Source organism: Heterobasidion irregulare (genome assembly GCF_000320585.1).
Source record: "Heterobasidion irregulare TC 32-1 unplaced genomic scaffold scaffold_02, whole genome shotgun sequence".
NCBI classification, from domain to species: Eukaryota; Fungi; Basidiomycota; class Agaricomycetes; order Russulales; family Bondarzewiaceae; genus Heterobasidion; species Heterobasidion irregulare.
The window spans coordinates 3,229,584-3,241,698 of record NW_009258198.1 but is presented as its reverse complement, the minus strand read 5'-3'; the positions used below and the strand labels follow the sequence as shown (position 1 = coordinate 3,241,698).

The following is a 12,115-nucleotide window of genomic DNA, read 5'->3' as shown; positions in this document are numbered from 1 at the left end:
AAAGACGCTGAAGTCGGGCATTGCCGAAGCTGATCAGCACCATAAAACATGCAGTAGTGCCGCTCGATTTTCTACACCCTCCTCAGCATCTCCTTTGTCAAATTGTAAACAGATCTAGCCTTTTCTCTCCCAAAATTCTAGAGCAATGGCAGTCACCAGCGTCCTTACTGTCACCGATACTCCTGTCCGCAAAAACCGACGCAAAATGTCGAAAAAGAGGGCTCCTCGGACTGCAGACCAGGTCGAGCATGATTCTGAGATGGACGATGAACAAGGCCCAGCGGCGGGTGGAAGCGGTCCATCGTCAACGAAAGCGTCAGAAATAACTGAAGACGACGAACTCATGATCGACGCCGAAGCAGCCCTTCCCGTACCAGAATCCTCTGTACCCGCATTCCTTCCCGTCTCTGCGTCTGCCGAACGTGCAACCCTCAAGTCAGAGACACGGCGGATACCCATCCCGCCACATCGCATGTCGCCGTTGAAGAAGGGCTGGATCAATATATTCGGGCCGTTGACGGAGTTGCTGGGGCTGCAGGTGCGAATGAATGTGCAGAGAAAATCGGTCGAGATCCGGGTAAGTGATTCTTAACGGTCACGTCTGGCCGTTGCAATAGACTTCACTCTACACATCGCTTATGCCCACATTTACGGGAAAAGACGTCAAAACACACGAAAGAAGTTGGCGCGCTGCAAAAGGGCGCAGACTTTGTCAAGGCATTTTCTCTTGGCTTTGATGTCAACGTGTGTTACCTTTCAATATTCGCAATCTTCCAGTATTCACATACGAAACGATCAGGATGCAATCGCTCTCCTCCGATTAGATGATCTATACCTTGACTCGTTCGAGATCAAGGATGTCAAGACACTTCACGGAGACCATCTGTCCCGCGCCATCGGTGTGTCATAGTACTCTCTATTCTTGAGATCATGTCTGATCCACATTGGATGTAGGCCGTATAGCGGGTCAAGATGGAAAGACAAAGTTTACAATCGAAAATGCTAGCCGGACACGGATAATCCTTGCCGACACGTGCGTTCCCTTACTCTATTCATCTCTGCTCCGCTCACCGATCCTGTTTTTCCTAGAAAAATACACATCCTTGGATCGGTCCAAAACATCAAAATTGCTCGAGACGCTATTGTCTCTCTTATTCTCGGCTCACCTCCTGGAAAAGTGTACGCTGGACTTCGCACTGTCAGCAGTCGCATGAGGCAGAGGGCCTTGTGATTCCCGACATATGTTTGTTTCTATGTATCCTTTGTAGCATGATCATCCTATCTGAGGTCTACTAGGAGGCTGTATTCTTGATGTGACATTTGCCTTTGCATGGCCGATCATTCTCGAACTATTTATCGAGACCTTGTTGGAATAGATTCAGAACCATGATTTAATTCAACGACACAATCATTTTACAAGCGACATATTCATGGTAACAAAATAATAGCCAAAGAACAATTGAAAGGATATCAAAAAACGTACCAGTAGGATGTGTCAGATGCGCAACTGCGTAGCGTGAACGAAGAGGAAGAAATGGCAATCGACATTTCGTACACAAAGATCACTCAGACCCTTCGTCCTTCTGCTTGCCCTTCGCCTTCTCGTATTGATCTGGGTCTGTGCTTGTGAGTAAGCTGCCCCAACAAACAAACACGGTTTAACTAAAAGCTCTTGGCTCAATGCAAACGCTTCAACTCACTTCTGCAGGGCGTCCGTGTCGACGGGAGGGCTCTGCCCATCGCCAATAATCACTTTTGCACCTGTGCTAGGTACGCCGTCAACGACAACATACAGCCAGCCGGGTCCAGGAGGATAGATCTTTCCGCTAGGTGGCCCCGTGATGGTAATTGTTTGCTTGTCATCCGATAGGGATGCAGTCAAATAAACGAGGCGGGAATTGGAGTGCACGGCGTGCGTAACAAAGCCAAGGTCCATCAATGCGACTATGACAAGGTTCAGAATTAAGCCCGCCAGATGGGGTACAGGAACGTACCTTTGATATCAAACTTTCCATTGCTAGGTAGCTTGACCTGCAGCTTAACGTCCTCCCCAAACCCGATCTTCGTCGGTACACGGTCCAGAACAGGTCTATCCGCGGTCATGTAAGGAGGAGTCAGCCACTCAACCCTGTACTCTGTGCCAAACTGCACCTCGCTCCGGTCGAGATTCGGGTTGCTGCCCGCAATCATGATGTCTCCGTTCGGCGTGAGTGTCGCGATCGAATGGTACAATCTCGGGATACTGCTCGACGGCATACCACCCGAAGAGAAGCGCTGACCAGAAGGCAGCGTAGGATCGTACAACACGGGGGTCAGCACGGGATTTGCTGCATTCGAGGAGCCGACCTGATCTTTTACATTGCCGTAGCCTGAGATTCCAGAACCAGCACCATTGACGATGAGGATCTTTCCTGTTGGGAGGAGGACGGCATCTGGCATCGTGCGGGCTTCTGGCATCTGTTCGACCTGCCATCCTGCTTGAATTCCGGCGTCGTTAAGCACCATGCGTGAGCACTGAGACGATGCAGGATCCTGAGAGGAGATGTCCCAGCTGGCTTTAGCATCGTCGATCGAAGAGCCACCACAAAGGAGGATCTCGGCTGTGTAATCGTTGTCAGACGAAAGGGGGAGCAGGAGTGCGGTTCCTGTCATAGGATACGTGACACGCACGCCGTTGGGAATCTGAGGAAGCCTTTGTTCGGAATTGGACTCCCAGTCATAGATCATGGCGTCCCGGTTGGCAGCGACAAAAACCCTTCCGTCAGGAAGTGAGAATGCAATAGGAAATAGATTGGAGTTGAGTGTGTCGACGAGGAAAGGCAGATGAACAGGAAGTCCGTTGGATCCGTGTATATTCTTTGGTGGGAAGAACTCGATGGTTGGGTTGTTCGTCGTAGCATTGTTCATCCAGCCTCCTTTGGTCGAGCCTCCCATGATCATAGCGCTGCCATCTGAGATCCTCAGCACCGTATTATACCACCGTGCACTAGCCATCCTCAATCTCGCATGATCCTCGAATAAGGCACAGTCATCCGCATCGTTGGAGTCACAAGGCTCGAGCAAACGGATTGCTTGAAGTCCATCAGCGTCGCCAAAGTCAGCAGCTGCAGTGTGACTCTCCACGACAGGGTTTCCACCAACATTGATCATCGTTCCATTGCCGAGAAAAGTCCCACCAGCACAGAAAGAGTTCGATTGGACGCGAAGGGGCTTCACGGCGTGCGTATTGAGATTATACAGCGCAGCCCAAGCCGGGTGGCCGTCCACGGTGAGGGGGTTATGCTCCACTTTGTCCACCACAAGAGCGTGAGAGGGTGAAATGATAGCCAGTTGCATAGCATGTACGCCCGTGTTGCCCTTTTGCTGTAACAACCATTGAGCTGAGTCTTGCTGGGAGTCTTGAGCGAGATTCTGAGGCTGAGGCTGGGCCACGGCGTTGGACACCTGAGGTTGCACTCGAGGGCTCGCCTGGAGGGGAACGCTCTGTCTATAGCGAATGTGGCCTTGAGTGACGACGAAAGCATCAATGTCTATCAGATTTCCAGTTGCACGCGAGCTCTTCCGTCCAGAATTGATGATCTTGATAGTGTGCCTTCCAAGAGGCAGATTGAAGTCCCAAAAGACCCGCTGCTGTTTCCGCGCGACGCTGGAGTAAGCATCGACGTGCTGGACGAGCTTGCCATCCAGATACACATTAGCAATACCGTGCCTCTTGTCCGTATTCCCGAACCACTCGATGCCCGTCCCAGTGAATGTGAATCTGACCACAGACTTGACCTGAGAAGTAGACCGCAGCGTCTTGCCGACATAGCTCCTAGAGTACGAGTCCGTCCACTTACCAGAGTAGTGAACGAGAGGAGAGTGAGAATCATAGCTTTTCGTGCCCGGCGGGACGTAGTATGGAGTGAAAGTAGACGGCACAGTCGACCCAGGCGTTGTATGACCGTTCCACGCCAGATCTCGGGTGGATGCTGAGGAGAAGAGAACGACCAGCGTGAGGAATTCGAGGACCCAGCCGCGCGTCATCTTCAAGCCAACAGACACTGCCAACGATGCGTGGTCAATAGCGCGGGCGAGTGAACAAGAAATGAAGGAAGTGGAAGAGACCAAACCAAACAACGCAACACGCGACGCGTCTGTTACACGTGACCATCCGACCAAATGCCCAGACATCCGCGAGATGGACAGACAACAGTCCCTTTATGTAGACAATCTAATGAAACACTTGATTCTAGGTCAATGCGTCTTCCAAGTATTATGCAGCCCTATCGTATCATCGACGCCGTTCATGGGCCCTCCAGAAGCCATCGCGGTAGCGTCTCCTACCTCTCCGTTTCCTCCGCGCACGCCGCCGCCACCCTTGCCCTCCAAAGCTCCAACGTCTCCAGCGACTGTCGTACCTTTCACATTGTCTGCTCGAATCTTTTCGAGCTGTTGGAGGTACGCTGCGTCGACGCCCCCAGTCACATATTCACCGGTGAAGACCGAACAGTCGAACTGGCTGATGGACGGGTTGAATTGGCGGACGGAGGAGATCAGATCATCCAGTGTCTGGAAGATGACCAGATCGGCCCCGATAGCTTCGGCGATCTCTTCTGTTGTGCGGCCATGGGCAACCAGCTCGAATCGTGATGGCATGTCAATACCATACACGTTGGAGTATCTGGTGATCACGCAGAAGATGAGCAAAAGGTAAATATCATGAAATAGGGCATTACCGGATGGGCGGTGCACAGCTAGCTACTATGACCTTCTTGGCCCCAACGTCTTTCGCCATCTGGATGATTTCCTTTGATGTCGTACCCCTGACGATGGAATCTAAACGGGACGGATCAATACACTCTATGGGATGGATCTTGATTGAAGAACAAACCATCGACAAGCAGCACGTTTTTGCCAGCGAACTCTAACGCCATAGCGTTCAGCTTGCGTCTGACATTCTTTTTCCTGATGACCGCAATCAGCACGTCGCCCACAAAATTGTGAACAGGACATACCGCATCTGCTGGCCAGGCATGATGAATGTTCTTCCAACGTAGCGATTCTTCACGAAGCCTTCCCGGTAAGGCAAATTCAGCTCTTGCGCAAGATTCAACGCCGCCACTCGCGAGGTATCAGGAACAGGGATGACGACGTCCACCGAAAGATGCTTCTCGGCCAACACGCGTTTGACCTCTTTCGCAAGCGCGTCACCCATAGCCATCCGACTGCGGTACACGCTGATCCCATCCAAGACGGAATCGGGACGCGCGAAATAGACGAATTCGAAGATATCGGGGGCAAAGGTGGCTGGAGCGGACACTTGGCGGCGGGACACCGAGGATCTGGTGATGATAACAGCTTCACCTGTTGAAGGCGTATCGTTCAGTACATCAAGCAGATTATCAGTAGAAGATGGGATACTGACCAGGCTTCACATCTTCCCAGTCTCCGAATCCGCTTGCGTCCGCGACCACGCTCTCACTCGAGAACAGCCAATCCCTTCCGGTACCCCCCGCGGCCTTCCTAGATGCCATCCCTAACGGCCTGATCCCGTTCGGATCTCTGAATGCGATGATCCCGAACCCGGCAAGCATCGCGACACACGCATACGCGCCCTTGCACTGTTCCATGAGGCCCCCAATCGCCGTGAAGATATCCTCCTCGTTGATACGGAATTTTCCCGTCTTTTGGAGGTTGTTGGCGAAGATGTTCAGGAGTAACTCCGAGTCAGAAGAGGTGTTGATGTGCCTGTGGGCATCGGCATCCATGAAGTGCAGGAGCGACGCCGTGTTGATGAGGTTGCCATTCTACCGACGAAACATAATCAGAATAGCGGGCATCAAATTGGACAAAGGACGTACATGAGCGAATACAATACCGTAAGGGGAGTTGACATAGAACGGCTGCGCCTCTGCATGATGCGAACTGCCTGCAGTGGGGTACCTCACTATCGAACGCCATGGAAAAAGGCATCTGAGCATTCTTCAAACGAGCCAATTGATACAATCACCTCTCTTACCATGTCCGATGCCCATGCTGCCCCCCAACCTCGCCACGGCGTTCGCATCGAAAACATCTCTGACCATCCCGTTGGCTTTGCATTGGTAGAATCGGCCCTTGGGTCCGCAGGTGACGATCCCGCACGCATCCTGCCCGCGGTGCTGCAGCAACGACAGGCCCTCGCAGATTTCGGTGGCAGCGTTCACGTTCGGATCGTGCAACAGAAGGCCTAAAATTCCGCACACTTGGAGTTTAGGGTGAGCGGAAGAGCGCGATCCGCTGCGAACGTGGGGTCACTCACTGGCAGAAGTGTTACAAACAAATAAAGAATAAAGAAGTGGCGACGACCGGGGGGGCCGTCTTCTAAAGTCGAGCACAGAGTGCAAGCACAAACGTGCGTTCAAAGAGACCCGATTAGACTTTTCTTATGTAGGTCATCGAGATCGGACGGGGAGCTACGGAGGCGCGTCCCGTGCAATTCATCCAGAAAATTTCCCCTGCGCTGGACCCCGGATCCGATCTGGTCCAATGGACGGGATCGCTTACCTCGCCCAGTCATATTTGGTCTCTGCCTCACACAAAGCACACAATGATGTGAATGGGAACATGACGCGGTTGAGCGCGCTTGCATTCCTCATCAGCAGTAAGGCTATACAGGGTGATGCGACGACTAGATCCAGAGCAATATAGTAGTAACAAGGGTAATCGTAAGATGGCAGGCGTGCGAGTGCAGTTGAATTTCGGGGCGGGGAATAGAGATGCAGGGGTAGAGGGCGGGTCAGAGGAGTGCACGATGCCAGCTCTAGGGCGGGTAGTAGGGGCGTGATGCGTCAATAATAATTATAATGTGGAAGGATGAACTTCCGATGCGTGCAGACGGGCATGAGGGATTGTGTTGAACACTAGTGAAGACTGAAGAGACGTGATCAAAGAATGAGCTGCTTAGGCTTCTCCCAGTTGTAGTCGGGGTTTCCTAGAACAAGAGTAGTGAGAAGAGGCCACCCTCGCAAATACAAATGACCTACCGAAGTGCCCGTAGGAGGCGGTCTTACGGTAGATGGGCTTTTGCAGATCGAGCTGCTTGACTGATGGTCCAGATATTACTCAGCTCCGTGGTCGCAAAGAAAGAATAATGAACACCTACCAATGACACCGGGCCGGAGATCCCAGTTCTTACGGATGATAGCAACAATCTCCTCGTCGGTCTTCTTGCCAGTGCCGTAAGTGTCGACGTAGATCGACAAGGGCTCAGCAACACCGATAGCGTAGGAAAGCTGAACAAGAGCTCGGCGCGCGAGGCCAGCCGCGACAAGAGACTTGGCTGCAAAGAACAATTTTCAGGAAAGACCCGAAGGACCCAGAAACGAATACTAACCGATCCAACGAGCGGTGTAGGCGGCGGAGCGATCGACCTTGGAGAAATCCTTGCCAGAGAAGGCACCTCCACCGTGCGCACCCCAACCACCGTAAGTGTCGACGATGATTTTGCGGCCAGTCAGACCAGCGTCACCCTGAGGGCCACCAATGACGAAGCGGCCAGAGGGTTGAATCTGGTAAGAAATATGACGTCAACAATCCAGAACTGTAATCAAGTCTAAAATGGAGACCGACGTGATAGACTGTGCGGTCATCAAGCAGTTTGGCCGGGATGACCTGCTTGACGATTTTCTCAAGGATTTCCTTGCGGAGTTCCTCAGTCGAGACCGACTCAGCGTGCTGGGTGGAGATGACGATGGTGTCGACGCGAAGAGGGATGGTAGCGCCGCCGTCCTTTTTGTACTCGATGGTGACCTGGGTCTTCGAATCTGGGCGCAACCAAGGGAGAGCGCCTGAGCGCCTCGCGACAGCCATCGCAGCATTAAGTTTATGCGCGAGCATGATGGTCAAGGGCATGAGCTCTTCGGTCTCGTCCGTCGCATAGCCAAACATGATGCCCTGGTCACCAGCACCGTGATCCTCGAGCGATCCGTGGTCAAGACCTTGGGCAATGTCGGGCGACTGCTGCTCGATGGCGACGAGGATGTTGCAGGTCTTGTAGTCGAAGCCCTTCTCAGAGGAGTCGTAACCAATCTCCTTGATCGCGTTACGGATGACCTTCTGGTAATCAACGTGGGCCTTGGTGGTGATCTCGCCGAAGACCATGATCATGCCGGTCTTCGAGGCGGTCTCGCAAGCAACCTTGGAGAAAGGGTCCTGCTCGAGGCAAGCATCAAGCTAGATAGACAAGATGGTAAATTGGATTGAATCCTCATGAGCGAAAGCATGCGAAGCTCACGATGGCGTCGGACACTTGGTCACAAATCTTATCTGTTCCAGATCGTCTCAATGTATGCTGTCGTTTTGATACTGGATGCAACTAACCGGGATGACCCTCGCCAACGGACTCGGACGTGAAGAGGAAGTGGCCTGGCTCGAGAGCGGCGCGTACAGATCCGTTGGCAGGCATCGTGAAAGAAGTGCGGAGGAGAGGGAAGGTGGGAGGGGGGAAGGCAGTGGAAGAAGGACGACTTGCCTGGTTCTTATTTTCAAGTCAACATAAATTGCTTCGCTTACGTCAGCTTCCATCACGCCATTTTCTCAATCATGAGCCTCTTCTGAAGCTCTGAGGCTGGGAACAAGAGCGCACGACGGTCTTCCGGCCTTACGCAAAAATACACCTTGCTTGCTACGTGTTGCATATATACGTACGTTGGACAGCGCCAAAGTCTACAATAATTATTCTCGATGCTCGGTGTTCGATACTCGAAGCGTTCCCTTCAACGAGTCGCGACGTTACGTCCACGCGCAGACTCGCAGAGGCGAGGCAGGCAATACAAACGCTAGACGCTGCGACACAAGTGATTGTTGTAAGTACCACTCAAACGAACACACGGCGCACGAACCAATCCAGATACAATGTGCGAGATCTACAGGTTAAATCAATCCAACTCCCAATGGGTCCGTCATCCTCGGCGGGTCTTCATTCTTCGAAGGAGGCTCAGGAGGAGGTGGAACAGGTGTCCGTCGTGCTTCTTCTGCCTGCCGTTCCAGCACAGGTTTGCTATTGAGTGTCGATGCTCTTCTGGGAACAGGTTGCGCGAAGGCCGAATCAAGGGAAAGGCCCTCCAGCCCACTAGTAACAGGAAGGCTCTCGACCCGTCCTAATGACCCCGCAGATTCTCCTAATGGGGCATGGCTATTGGTCGCACGGGTCTGGGTCTGGGCAGTCCAGGACGAAGGAAGCGGATCTGGCGATCGGACCGTGCTCCATGGGTTGTCGATCAACACCGACGGTATGTTCGGCTTCGCCTTGACACTCGCCCAAGGATTTGACGAGGCAGCAGCAAAGGTACTCGGCCTGACCGCAACACGCACCTCCCCTCCTCCTTCGTTTGGGTTCCAACCAGATAGCTCGTCACGCGCACGGAGTTCGCCTGACGTCTCTCCAGCACTTGTGCCCGTCCCACTCGTGCTCCCTCCGCGGAAATCCTTCGACATGCCGTCATACGCGCCTTGGACTACAGATAGCGCCGCACTCGCATTCGAAGAGAGTTTGCCCCACATAGATCGGACACCAACACTCGTACCAGCTAAGACATCCGGTGGTCTTGTCTGTTGACGAGAACGGGACGGAGAGGGTGGAGAAAGAAGAGACGATGATGCCTCCCGTTGAGATGATTGCAAAGGGCTTGACGCTCGGCGCAGGATATCAGGGCCCAAGACATTCAACGTCGATGAGGCCGACGAAGGTGTCGTCGACTCCGGGGTTGGAGTGACCGTACGTGACGGAGGAAGTGGCCTCGCACTAGGCGTCAAAGGCCTGCTACCCATAAGCACTGGGTCGTCCTCCACCGATTCTACTGGTGCAACCACTTCAATCGCCTGAGGCTGCACGAGTGTAAATCGCCCATTCATCTCCTCATCTCCCTTCCCGTACAGTTCACTCCAGAACCGCACGTTCTTTGAATTTGGAATCAAAACGCCCTGGTCCGCTTTCGGAGCCCTGCTGGCTGGGTCGTCTAGGTCCGAGTTGTAGGAAGGGTTCACGTACTCCGAACACTGTGGCGCTGTGTTCATAAAGTCCCAAATAGAGACCGTCGTATCGCAAGGCGGCGGGGCGCCCGTCCGACGCTCACGCTCCGTATTAAACAGGAATGTGCCAAATTGACATGAGTAGAGATGGTAGTGAAGTTTGCGAAGGAACTGCTCATTGAACTCGAAGCGATCGGGGTATTGGCGTTGGATGTTACGCACGGCTTCCAGAAATTGATGGAAGACCGGGCTTGTCTCTTTGATGTGGTTATTCGAGGTGAATCGATTCTGAACAGATGCGAAAAATGCCTGCGCAGCTTCTGCACCGCCCCCGCCACCAACAGTCTCTGTAGGTGCGACGAAGAACTTCTCGGACGAGAGATGGCCACATCGATCGAGGAACTTGTGCCCAAAGCTGACCCAATCCTTTTCTATAAGGATCTGGAAACCGCGAATAGTCCGGTAGAAAGGATCCAGGCAAAGTTGGGCAATAGAAGACAACTGTGATGTGCGATCCCATCCATCTGAACAATGGATCAATACGTGGGAGTTGTTCACATGGACATTCCGGACGATGATGTGGGTGCCTTCCAGGATACCTGAAATATGTCGCAGCCACCCAGTCTTGCGTAGAGCTTGCCGATCAACCGGGATGAGAGGTGCACTTCCTGGGACATCGCCACTCACGCTCGCCGAAAGCGCCTCGGTCTCTCGGAGGACCTCCACCACTCGAGTAAGAGATTCGCGCATCGCATGTATATGATCGATACCAAGATACACCTTCTTAGAATCTTTGTAATGGTCCATATTCTCCGTACCAGCGCCCTTGGCAGTATTGGCCATAGCATTTGTCGTCGGCCGTGCGTCGACGATGAGATTCGTGGTAGTAGCGCCGTAGACAGGTGCAGTGGCAGCTCGAGATTCGGGAGAAAAATGGGATTGAAATGCAGCTTCAACAAGCTTTTCGTCCTGAACGGAACGTGCGTTCGTCAGCCCAACCATTGGCTGGCTTGACCGCGTGATGCTGCCCTATATGTCCACACAATGTTCAGTGCGATGTTCGGGGAGGAAAAATGGAAGCGGCATACATAATTAGCCCAGTGCAGATATGTTAGCGCGGGAATTCTTCCTTTGCTTCGATACTTCGCAGCGTACTGTAGTGTCGCGTCGCTGATCCTTGTCGGGACGACCAATCGCGCAGGATATGTGGGGGAAAACTAGACGTCGACCAAGCACTGAACGTTACACGTGAATGATATTGATCATGCACAAAGTGAATGGCGTACGGTGTAGTCCTTGTTTATGTCGGTGAAACGCCAGGCTTTAGTTCGTGCGCCGACTCCCATACGACCAAACTCTTCTCTAACAGAGTACAAGGACCAGCCGTCGTTGGCAGTAAGGGGTGGGTTCGGTGTGTAAAAGAATGCGTAAAGCTGTGTTATAGACGCTGCAAGCAGATGATGTGAATACATCCGGCACAAAAGGAATTGAGGAGAACGCACGAGCGACGGTGAGTTCTTTCACGCTCTCAAAAACATCCAACGCCTCGTCCTCTCTATCGAAGAATAACGAGAATGACTCAAACGTCCGACATCGAAAATTAATGGGACATTGGCCACTCAGGGTTTGCGGTAGGCGCGTTACCAGAGCGATCAAAGGGTACGGTACCTGCGCGTAATAAATCTAGCCTGGTAATGTGACAGTCGAGAAAATGACTCGCCCACATCTCTGATTCAGCGTCATCGCTGGAGGAGAGGATAAGATGGTGGGCAGTCAGATGAAGAGTGCCCGAATATATCTTCCCGGGCTTGCTGCATAGCACTTTCTCAACCTGACGGCAAAAGTCAAACCTATGAGATATAAAGTCTTGCCGTAAAGGCACGCACCTTCGAAATTCGGATGGCATCCATGGTGGGCAGTGAGTGAGCCCGCTACGAAGGCCTTTGAATGATATTCCAGGCACTAGAGGACTTTGTTTACGTGTATGTATGCCGGGGGCAGACGTATACCACAGTTACTCAATCTGGAATCATACGTCACAACCTTCCACTTGCCTTCAGCTAAAGCTTGCCTCAGCTTGAAAGTGGTCAACAATCCAATCTGTTCTATTTCTTGTTGTGCA

General features: G+C 52.6%; 5 protein-coding genes across 5 annotated transcripts; 1 reads left to right on the top strand and 4 right to left on the bottom strand.

Annotated features, from left to right (window-relative positions):
• Positions 1 to 343: 343 nt before the first annotated feature.
• HETIRDRAFT_44194 (uncharacterized protein) lies at positions 344 to 1,231 on the top strand (the record flags this gene model as incomplete). Its single annotated transcript, XM_009543510.1, has 5 exons — positions 344 to 577; positions 661 to 744; positions 800 to 899; positions 955 to 1,033; positions 1,090 to 1,231. 5 exons carry the CDS (start codon positions 344 to 346, stop codon positions 1,229 to 1,231), a joined length of 639 nt encoding a protein of 212 aa, XP_009541805.1.
• A 331-nt stretch (positions 1,232 to 1,562) lies between these two features.
• On the bottom strand, positions 1,563 to 4,026 carry glox1 (glyoxal oxidase 1; the record flags this gene model as incomplete). Its single annotated transcript, XM_009543516.1, has 3 exons — positions 1,563 to 1,635; positions 1,701 to 1,944; positions 1,995 to 4,026. The coding sequence occupies 3 exons, from the start codon at positions 4,024 to 4,026 to the stop codon at positions 1,563 to 1,565; spliced, it is 2,349 nt and encodes a 782-aa protein (XP_009541811.1).
• Positions 4,027 to 4,236: 210 nt separating this feature from the next.
• HETIRDRAFT_42980 (cysteine peptidase C44) lies at positions 4,237 to 6,227 on the bottom strand (the record flags this gene model as incomplete). Its single annotated transcript, XM_009543467.1, has 7 exons — positions 4,237 to 4,663; positions 4,719 to 4,818; positions 4,874 to 4,947; positions 4,998 to 5,346; positions 5,408 to 5,789; positions 5,844 to 5,929; positions 6,002 to 6,227. Coding segments are annotated over 7 exons (1,644 nt in total), but the record flags the coding sequence as incomplete, so codon positions are not given.
• A 351-nt stretch (positions 6,228 to 6,578) lies between these two features.
• HETIRDRAFT_60007 (putative S-adenosylmethionine synthetase) lies at positions 6,579 to 8,459 on the bottom strand. Its single transcript, XM_009543528.1, has 7 exons — positions 8,344 to 8,459; positions 8,258 to 8,289; positions 7,594 to 8,196; positions 7,358 to 7,532; positions 7,127 to 7,303; positions 7,008 to 7,067; positions 6,579 to 6,955 (listed from the first exon to the last, which is right to left on the bottom strand). Exons 1-7 carry the CDS (start codon positions 8,426 to 8,428, stop codon positions 6,909 to 6,911), a joined length of 1,179 nt encoding a protein of 392 aa, XP_009541823.1. The 5' UTR covers positions 8,429 to 8,459; the 3' UTR covers positions 6,579 to 6,908.
• A 166-nt stretch (positions 8,460 to 8,625) lies between these two features.
• Positions 8,626 to 11,903, bottom strand: HETIRDRAFT_457720 (uncharacterized protein; the record flags this gene model as incomplete). The annotated part of the gene is made up of 6 exons (XM_009544765.1): positions 8,626 to 11,022; positions 11,082 to 11,210; positions 11,280 to 11,440; positions 11,496 to 11,548; positions 11,613 to 11,824; positions 11,880 to 11,903. 6 exons carry the CDS (start codon positions 11,901 to 11,903, stop codon positions 8,896 to 8,898), a joined length of 2,706 nt encoding a protein of 901 aa, XP_009543060.1. The 3' UTR covers positions 8,626 to 8,895.
• Between the last annotated feature and the right edge of the window lie 212 nt (positions 11,904 to 12,115).